Source organism: Electrophorus electricus, chromosome 4 (assembly GCF_013358815.1).
Source record: "Electrophorus electricus isolate fEleEle1 chromosome 4, fEleEle1.pri, whole genome shotgun sequence".
Lineage (NCBI taxonomy): Eukaryota > Metazoa > Chordata > Actinopteri > Gymnotiformes > Gymnotidae > Electrophorus > Electrophorus electricus.
Window position 1 is genome coordinate 19,522,680 of NC_049538.1, and position 9,716 is coordinate 19,532,395.

The 9,716-nt window shown below is 49.9% G+C and overlaps 1 protein-coding gene across 3 annotated transcripts in view; it reads left to right on the plus strand.

Annotated features, from left to right (window-relative positions):
- map3k10 (mitogen-activated protein kinase kinase kinase 10) overlaps window positions 1-5,937 on the plus strand; it is a 23,548-nt gene extending 17,611 nt beyond the window's left edge. For all 3 annotated transcript variants that reach the window (XM_035525778.1, XM_035525779.1, XM_035525780.1), the window contains 9 exons: window positions 513-661; window positions 763-938; window positions 1,475-1,721; window positions 1,970-2,092; window positions 2,658-2,796; window positions 2,923-3,032; window positions 3,416-3,648; window positions 4,657-5,191; window positions 5,424-5,937. In XM_035525778.1, the coding sequence (XP_035381671.1) occupies window positions 513-661; window positions 763-938; window positions 1,475-1,721; window positions 1,970-2,092; window positions 2,658-2,796; window positions 2,923-3,032; window positions 3,416-3,648; window positions 4,657-5,191; window positions 5,424-5,839 (2,128 nt within the window). In that variant the 3' untranslated portion in view covers window positions 5,840-5,937. The remainder of the gene's footprint in view (window positions 1-512; window positions 662-762; window positions 939-1,474; window positions 1,722-1,969; window positions 2,093-2,657; window positions 2,797-2,922; window positions 3,033-3,415; window positions 3,649-4,656; window positions 5,192-5,423) is intronic.
- Window positions 5,938-9,716: the final 3,779 nt, after the last annotated feature.

Below are 9,716 nucleotides of genomic sequence, written 5' to 3' on the forward strand. Positions count from 1 at the left end.
GCTTGTTTTAGGTTCTGCCGGGGGGGTGGACAGTCAACTCAGCACTGTTCCAGCTTTTATGTGCACCTGATTCAGCAGAACTAATGCTCGGTTAAACCAGGTACACACCGCTGTTAGGTGCATCAGAGTAGGGCAAACTCCAGGCGTCACGCCTCAGGCCGTGGAGGGTCACAGCAGTGCAGGGTCGAGCATTGTTTCATCTCACAAGTGCCGGTGATCAATGACCCTAAGCGCAGGAACAGAGAGAGAAAGTCAAAATGCAGAAACAGAAGGGAAGGCCCAGAATAAAGCTCACTGCATCGACAAAGCCCGGCAGAGACCAGAGGCAAGCAGGGTCTGTGCGGAAGCCCTAGAGTCCACGAGAAGCGTGTGCAGGTGATAATGCGCAGGCCGCACCTGGGTGTCCCTTGCAGCTGGGGACTGACTTCGCAGTGCTGGGACCCTCCTGCAGTGGAATCTCTGCCCCCTGCTGGACATAAAGTCTTAGGGGCTGATTTTTTGCTGTGTGTCAGTTTCGGCGTGCTGCTGTGGGAGCTGCTGACCGGCGAGGTGCCGTACCGGGAGATCGACGCGCTGGCCGTGGCCTATGGGGTGGCCATGAACAAGCTGACCCTCCCCGTCCCGTCAACCTGCCCCGAGGCCTTCGCCCAGCTGCTGGGGGGTAAGCGCAGAGATGGCCGCACACAGGGCCTGTCTTGTCTCCCATACTGACTTGAGGACGTGGTCTCGCTGTCTGAACTCTCCTGCCCCCTCTCCCACCAGAGTGCTGGAGCCCCAACCCGCACAGCCGCCCCTCCTTCGGCTGCATTCTGAAGAGGCTGCTGGCCATCGAGCAGTCCTCCCTCTTCCAGATGCCCCTCGAGTCCTTCCACTCGCTGCAGGAGGACTGGAGGCTGGAGATCCAGCAGATGTTTGACGAGCTGAGGGCCAAGGAGAAGGTACACACGCCGCTGCACCGCCTCCAGACTGATCTGGAGTCAGTCGGCTCAAAGCGTTCGCGTTAGGAAGTATCTTGGACACGCGCGTATAATGAATTAACATGTATTGACTGGAATGAATGGTAAAAGGCACAATCTTTGCCAACGTAAATCCAGTTGGCTTTAATATCGTTCCGATAAAGATGAGCAATATGGAAAAAATAATACCACAATACTCCGAGACATTCCTACACAGTATACGTGACCGTTTTTAGTTTTTGTGAGGCTTGCTTTGATCAAGGTTGCCAGTTCAAGCTGCACCATGACCAAGTTGCCACCGCTGGGCCTCAGACCAAGGGACGTTATCAGACCTTATCCCTCAATTGCTCAAGTTGTACTCAATCATAATTATAAGTGGCTTCGGATAAAAGTGTCAGCTAAATGCCGTAAATGTAATTGGCCCGCCAGCCATTTTTTGTGACACATGCAATTTGTCAGTGTTGTAAACGGCCTCATGATGTAGCTCTCCCGCACTGTAAATACCAACGCTCCTGTAGGAGCTGCGTTCTTGGGAGGAGGCCCTGGCTCGGGCTGCAGAGGAGCAGAGGGAGCAGGAGGAGGTGCTGAGGAGGCGGGAGCAGGAGCTGGCGGAGCGGGAGATCGACATCGTGGAGAGGGAACTGAACATCATCATCCATCAGATGTACCAGGAGAAACCGCGCGTCAAAAAGCGCAAGGGCCACTTCAAAAAGAGCCGCCTGCTGAAGCTGGGCCGCGACGGCAACTGCATCAGCCTGCCCTCTGGTGGGTGAGAGGGGGAATGCACTTGCGGCTAAATGAGTAGCTCCGCACATTATCCAATCAAATCAAATCAAATCAGTTTATTTGTCACATACATAGTCATACACAGTATAACTGGCAGTGAGTGTAAAAAAGCAATGCTATCGATCGAACAAGCCCCTTAACCCAGTATGAGCAGAAATCATAATAGCTATACATGACTGTGTGTGACTGTGAGTGTCTGAACTTCTTTTATTTTCTTGTCCTTTCAGATTTTGAGCATAAGATCACGGTGCAGGCCTCTCCCAGTGTGGATAAGAGGAAAACTCAGGGCAGCGAGAGCACCACTCCTCCGGCCAGCCCCGGGGTCATCCCCCGCCTCCGAGCTATCCGCTGTGAGTAGACGTCTTCCAGAAGAGGCTCTCAGACCCTCTCTTAGAGACCCCTCGCCTGTCTCTGGTTGTTCCAATGCTAATTAGAGTTGTTTTCAGTCATAAAAGTCATTGGATAGAAGCATCAGCTAAATGCTGTAAAAATGTAAATGTGAAAAATGAAAATGTGAAAATCTAACAATGTGGCATAGGTATGGTACAAACTGGCTGGAGTTAGAGACCTGAATTAAGAACCTTTGTCTCCTGGGCATCCCCAGAGCTGCACAATTTCACTCTAACTCTCCTCGCACAGCTCATGAAGAATTTGCTATTTAGTTGATGACTGGAATCAAGTGTTAGATGTAAAGAGCAGCAGAGTGTGGTTAATGACTAGTTAAGAAGAGTGTTTTCTCATCCTGGTGCCACAGTGCCCCGTGTAATCCACACACAGCTGACTTGACTCATGTAAACACCAAATCCTTCATGAGTTTAAACTGAGAACACTGGGAACACCAAAACAGGCCCAGCACGAGGTTCATGTAGACAGAACCGCATGAAGCACTGACCAAACTGCTCTCTCGACCTCCAGTAACCCCCAGTAACGGGAGGAACACGTGGGGGCGCACGGCCACGTACAAGAAGGAGGAGCTGGCAGGAACCAAAAAGAAGGTGCGCACCTGGGGTCCCAGCTCCACCCACCAGAGAGAGCGGGCCGGCGGAGAGGACAGGTATGCTCTCGGCCAAACCCACACACACCTGCCGCGCCACAAACGCGTCTTGCGCTGACACACTCGAGCTGACAACAAACGGCTGTCGGGTGCGACCTTAGCACGTGCGTCCCGTGTTTGTCGCAGGTTAAAATCCCTCGGGGAAGGGAAGGTGTGGTCCTCCAGTGCCCCTAACCTGGGCAAATCACCCAAACATGCACCTATAACGGGAGGCTTCTCCAGTCTCAACGAGATGGGTGAGTGGACCTGGGTCCTACATTATGTGATGCCCATTTGTCAAATGCCATTTATCGAACACGCTGCTCTCAGTCTGGTCTCCGGAGGCCCCGGCTGCTTTACGTTTGTAGTTCCTCACACACGTGAGCAAGGTGATCGGGCCCCTACAGCCGCTGATTGGCTCCCACTGGTGTGTTTGGAGCTGGAGCAGAAAGAAAGAATTCACAGTGGCTGTGAGTCTACTGGGGACCGGACTACGAAAGCCTAAGTGCGCGTGAAGTGGCCGTATCGAGCTCTGGACACGTTATACCTCAGGAGTGTCGTCTGCGAGGTGTGCCGGTTGCCCGTGTCGGTCGTGCGACGGCATTCTCATCTCCCCTCCCCTGTATTTGCCTCCCTGTAGAGGAGCACTGCGAATTCGAGGAGCACCTGGCACCGGAGAGCAGCAACAGTAACGGCGCCACGTCGGAGGAGGGGGGCCACGCCTGGGCCGGGGTGGGGTCGGGCGTGGGCTCCCAGGACTGCGCGCGGCGCTGCGGTCAGAGGAAGAAGAGCGACCTGCTCCTGCTGGGCTGCGCCTCCATCCTGGCCTCCGTGGGCCTCGGTGCTGACCTCTTCCAGCTGGGAAGGCTGCAGGTACGAGAGCGCCAGCCTCCCCGCTCAGGACGCCGGGGCTCCGGAAGCTTCCGGGGCGCCACTTGTCCTTTTTAACATTTCAAGTCGTATCCCAGATCTCAGAATTGTGCTGGGGTTTGTGGTAGAATAGCAGTACAGCATGGAGTGGCTATGAGGAGAAAGTGATGACATTGGGAAGAAGATGGAGCTTAGAACCTGGTGTACGTTTGAATTAAGTAGCTAGAATTTTTTATTTTTTTTTAACAAAGCATATCGTGGATCATGGTATTCCCTACACCAGGGACCACACAGTGAGTTTCATACTGTTGCTTTGATTATCACTACTGTGGGTTTGTGATGCTCATTGCAACATTTGGTTTGGTAGCATGGATCTTACAGTTAACCTGACCTCCGGTCTTTTGGTTCATTTTTTACTCTTGGAGGTTTGAATTTATCATTTCACTTCAGCACTCCCCCATTCCCAGTGCATGTCAGAGGAAACACCGTCATCTAATATATTCACTGTGACATTTCCCTAAGGGCTTAAAGAGGTGCTGTATGTGTTTTTTATTACTAATTAGTTTTCATCTAATCAACAACTGCAAAAATGTACATTTTAATGAAGTTCCTCGAACAAAATGAATTGATTTGTTGTGTACTTTAATGTGTAATATATAACACATGAGATGGTGGTGGTTTGGGGAAAGTTGATGTTTCCCTTGGTGGCTCACCTGGTAGCTACCAACACTCAGGTCATGGGTTCAGTTTCCACTAAGAATACATGCTGTCACACTGATAAACATGCAAGATGCTCTGTAGAAGAAGCTTGTAGAAGAAGCTCGGCTAAATGTACTTAAATGTGAGATTGCGCAATAGTAATGTCCCTTTATGCTGACATTGTCTCAAAGTGTCCTTATGGAGATGTTTCCCTGTGGTGAAGCTTATCTATGATTCCGTTTATGGCGTGGCGACGTCTCTTTGTTGTGATGTAACCGCGTGACGACGTCACCCTGTGGGCTGCGTGTGCAGGTGAGCCAGGATGAGCAGGAGGCGCGGGAGGAGCAGCGGAGGAAGAAGGAGGGCCTGTTCCAGCGCACGGGTCGCTTCCGCCGTAGCACGTCGCCGCCCAGCCGCACGCTGTCCCTGTCCCTCTCGCACGGCCGTCGCCACGACTCCGCCCTGCCCTGCCTTGACCCCTCTCCCTCCGTTACGCTCCTCTCTCTCTCCTCCCTCTCTGACTGCAACTCCACCAAGTCCCTGCTGCCCTGCGACCCGGACGAGCCGCCCCGCACCCCTCCCGCCCCCCTCCGTCAACCCTCACCCGCGCCCTCCCACAACCCCCTCCTGGACCTGCGGGCGGAGAGCTTCAAACGGGAGCCCAACCAGTCGCTCACCCCCACCCACGTCTCCGCTGCCATGGCCGTGAATCGCGGGCACCGCCGCACGCCCTCCGACGGGGCCATCCGACCCCGGGCACAGACGGTAGTCGCGCACCGTCGCTCACCGTCAGATGGCAGTATGCCCATCCCCCCTCCATCTGCCCCCCATGTCTCCACACATACAGGTGGGTGTCCCTGAGTCACATGATCACTTTGTAGTGCTCTTTAAATAGTTTTAATACTATGATACAAACATTCATTAAACAAATACTATGATGTAATCATAGTCGAGTGGTTACATAGGTGATACGGTAACCTTAGAAATACTGCAAGTCTTAGTCTTAGTTTTTGTTATGTTTTAATCTCAAATGCTGTCAAATGGTCAGGTATGATATGTCATTTTGGGTTTTCTTGCAGGTTCTCGTGACACTCTCGAGATCCCCCGTCTGCCCGACCCGGCGAGCATCTACCCCGTGGTGCCCCGGCGCAAAGCGCCCCCTCCCCCTGCCCTGCCTGTCGGGACGGACGACCAAGGCTGCGCCGCCCTCGAGCGGCCCAAGACCCTGGAGTTCGCCCCTCGACCTCGCCCGACCCCGGCCCGGGCGCGGCCGGACCCCTGGAAGCTGTCATCACTGTCTCGGACCATCAGCTCGTCGCCGGGCAGCAGCTGTGACAGCCCACTGGGCTCCGGAGACAGCAGCGTGTGCGCAGGGGCTGGCGCTGCATGCCAGACCTTGCTGGACATGGACATGGAGGGCCAGAGCCAGGACAGCACGGTGCCCCTGTGCGGGGAACAAGCCCCGCCCACGCTGTCCGGACAGCACTTCGTATAGAGACGCGGCGAGCCGGTTACGGCCCCGCCTGCATCACATGGCCACTGTTGTGTTGAGCCATAGATGTTTCTAGACCACTTTTTGACCAGAAACCAGAGCTACCCCCCCCCCCCCCCCCCGCCCCAACCACAATGAAAGGACGGACACAGTTATGGCAAAAAAGACCTCAATTTATTTTTCACTGCAGTAACTCATTCTCAGAGCAGAAACATTGCTATGGGGTCCGTAGTGTGAGATCAGCACAGTTGTACACAGTTGTACTCAGAGATAAAGATGGCAAGCTCCCTCCATCTCTGTATATATTCTGTCTGTGGACTCCCCTCTCTATCAGTGACCCTGTACTTCCTACAGGAAAGTTGATATGCTTATATGTGTTGCTTCCATATATTGTTTAATCATTTTTTTAAATAACCAGGAAATATGTATGTAACAAATTGCAATGGCACGTTAAGCCTCAACCCCTTTTTTGCAGTTGCATTCACTGTAAGATATTCCTATGACAAAAAAAAAATAGATGTACATATAATATTTTTATTTTGCTCTTTTTAAAGAAAAGCCTGAACGTTTCAAAGGCTCTCTGCGAGACCTAATCAGAAAGCAGGAGCTGTCTAAATGTGAAGCCCCACTGGCCCGTGCTTTGTCTTCGTGCTGTTTGGGGCCTAAACCCCATGTGATGCGCCTCCCGCTCTGGCTCCGGGAGCGTAAGGAAAACTCCCCATGCTCATTCTGAGGAACATCGGGAGCTCAGAGGAGGGGTGAGGAGAGTTACGGTCAAATGAGGGTCGCGGTCAATTTGCAATAAATCACAAAACGTGTACTACCTGTTTTCTATTAGCCCTGCGTACCTAACATCCATTCAGACACACTTCCTTACCTCTTCAAGCGAGACTCCAAATACTCCGCCTACCCACTGATCCGAGAAGAAGGTCCTGTTGGAAAGAAGTACAGTGTGCGTTTCTGCACAATACTGCTGCATCCTGAAGGGGGCGTCGTAATCAGAGTGCTGAGGCCGCAGAGGAAAGAATATGCGATGACATCATAACGGTCCTGTTTTAGAACAAGGAATTTTGGACATTTTTTGTGGTTTATGATGTTGAACAGGGCTCGAAGACACTTTTATGCTCAAAAGGTTCGACCTGGTTATTTGACAGTATTTTTTGGACTGTCTGCCGGTGAGTGTGTTTGTGTGTGTGGGTGTGTATGTTCTTTGACTTATGATTTGTATGGGGTGACTCTGTGGAGGGGTCAGACTCAAACCCAGATATATCCTGTGTGAAAAACACTAAGAGTATTTATTAAAATTATTGTTACAATTGAAATAATGATTATTACAGTTAATTTCTACACATTCTCATGGTTATTTTGCTAGATCCTTCAACTGCAAGCACCATCACATAACAATATCTTAACAATTACACAACTAAACAGCACAATAGCATTTTTAATACTCATTTAATGAATACTGCCAGTACCAGGCATTTTTGTCTGTCAATATAGCAATATGGCTTTAAGGTTTAGATTTAGTAGGCTAGGGTGATTAATTAAAGTGTTTAATGTTGAGTTCTGAGGGAGGTGATTTGAAAGAGACAAGATTTGTTCAGTATATCCCAGATCACAGATCCAGATGGTTTTAGAGACGAGCAATAAGAGGCAATTTTTCGCTCAGTGTAAAAATTTTAACACCTTCCACTAGATGTCGTCAAATCTATACATGGCTAAAACTCAAACCAATATGATGCAACGGAGTAAAAGATCACTTAAAAATGCATTCCTGCATGCTCATGTGATAATTTGTAGTCAGCTGTTTTGTAGTGACATAAAATATATTTTCTCCCAATCTGAGTCAAGCTCAGATACAGCTTTTTTTTTTCTAACACTGTAGTTTGTTGAAATCTCTGAAAGGGACAATGTCATTTTCCCCTGCTGGATAAGAAGGGGGAAACTGTTAACACATGCGTTCCACTATAAACAACAACAACAAAAAAATGCACATGATGGAGGGGAATGATTCATCCATACGTCTGCTAGGTGAGCTCAGTTCGAGAACTCTGACACCGCCATCTGACCAGGGACATAATAAAGCACTAATGATGAGGGGACCTACCCAACACACACAAACATGCTTGCACATGCATAACGTTGCTCTGTTGACTGCTTGAGCCCGTCAAAGCAACCGCCTCTCAGACACTCTCGGACGCCAGCCAGTTACTTAGCAACCACACTCCACTTCCATGGCAATGCTATAAAAAGGAGCAACAAAAGGGTAGGAGGGAAGATGTGAAGGGAGGATGGTGGACATGCCAAAAACTGTCCAAAGGGCTGTGTGTAAAGAATCAATCAGTCCCTCTCTCTTACACACACACACACACACACACACACACACACACACAAGAAAAAGTCACACGCCACACTGGCAGTCACAGTCTAGGCTATTTGTGTGCTAGTGATTTAAAGGGTACATCAGATCATCTGCATAGCTCTTTTAACCTTAACATGGCACACTGCACACAATATTAACACACAGATGTATTGAGTTCTAATGCTATATATGGGCAATACATATATACAGTGCCTCCGAGGAATATTCAACCCCCTGCAGATTTTGCAGGTTTACACATTTGGAGTTAACTTAGCATTGTGAAATTTGGACTGTGAAATGCACTGCAGCAAAAATAATGTTATTTCTCTGTTTGTTTATTTTTTTGTTTAAGTTTACCAGGGGTCAATTATTATTCAACCCCTCAAACCTGTTTGGTTCCCTCAAGTATTAAGAAGTAATTGAGGTATTAAGAACAATAAGATTCATATGCTTGGATTAATTATCTGTTTTTTCCTACCTTTTCTGACTATAAAAGCCCCTCCCCAAACAAGTGAACAGCACTCATACATGGTCAACATGGGAAAGAATAAGGAGCATTCCAAAGCCATCAGAGACAAAACTGTGGAGGGTCACAAGGCTGGCAAGGGGTACAAAACCTTTTCCAAGGAGTTGGGCCTACCTGTCTCCACCATTGGGAGCATCATCCAGAAGTGGAAGGCTTATGGAACTACTGTTAACCTTCCACGGCCTGGACAGCCTTTCAAAGTTTCCTCCCGTGCTGAGGACAGGCTTGTCCAAACGGTCAAGGCTGACCCAAGGACAACAAGGAGGGAGCTCTGGGAAGATCTCATGGTGGTGGGGACATTGGTTTCATTAAATACCATAAGTTACGTACTCCATCGCAATGGTCTCCGTTCCAGGCGAGCCCGTAAGGTACCTTTACTTCCAAAGCATCATGTCAAAGCCCATCTAGAGTTTGCTCATGATCACTTGGAGGACTCTGAGGCAGACTGGTTCAAGGTTCTCTGGCCTGATGAGACCAAGATCGAGGTCTTTGGTGCCGACCACACCCGGGGCGTTTGGCGAGAGGACGGCACTGCATATGATCCCAAGAATACCATCCCTACAGTCAAGCTTGGTGGTGGCAACATCATGCTGTGGGGCTGCTTCTCAGCCAAGGGGCCCGGCCATTTGGTCCGCATCCACGGGAAGATGGATAGCACAGCCTACCTGGAGATTTTGGCCAAAAACCTCCGCTCCTCCATCATGGATCTTAAGATGGGTCGTCATTTCATCTTCCAACAGGACAATGACCCCAAGCACACGGCCAAGAAAACCAAGGCCTGGTTTACGAAGGAAAACCTTCCTTCCTTAAGAAAAGGAAGGAAGGTGACAAATAGGACATGGGGCCATATCTGTTTTGGCCTTTGCGCTATTTTAGGCTTTGGGCTGTTTCAGGCTATTTCGGGCTGCCTTCTGAAAGAGTCTATAAATATGGCCATATCGAGCTACACAGTGGACTCATTAAACTCCACCAGTACCACAGTAATGTCTTAC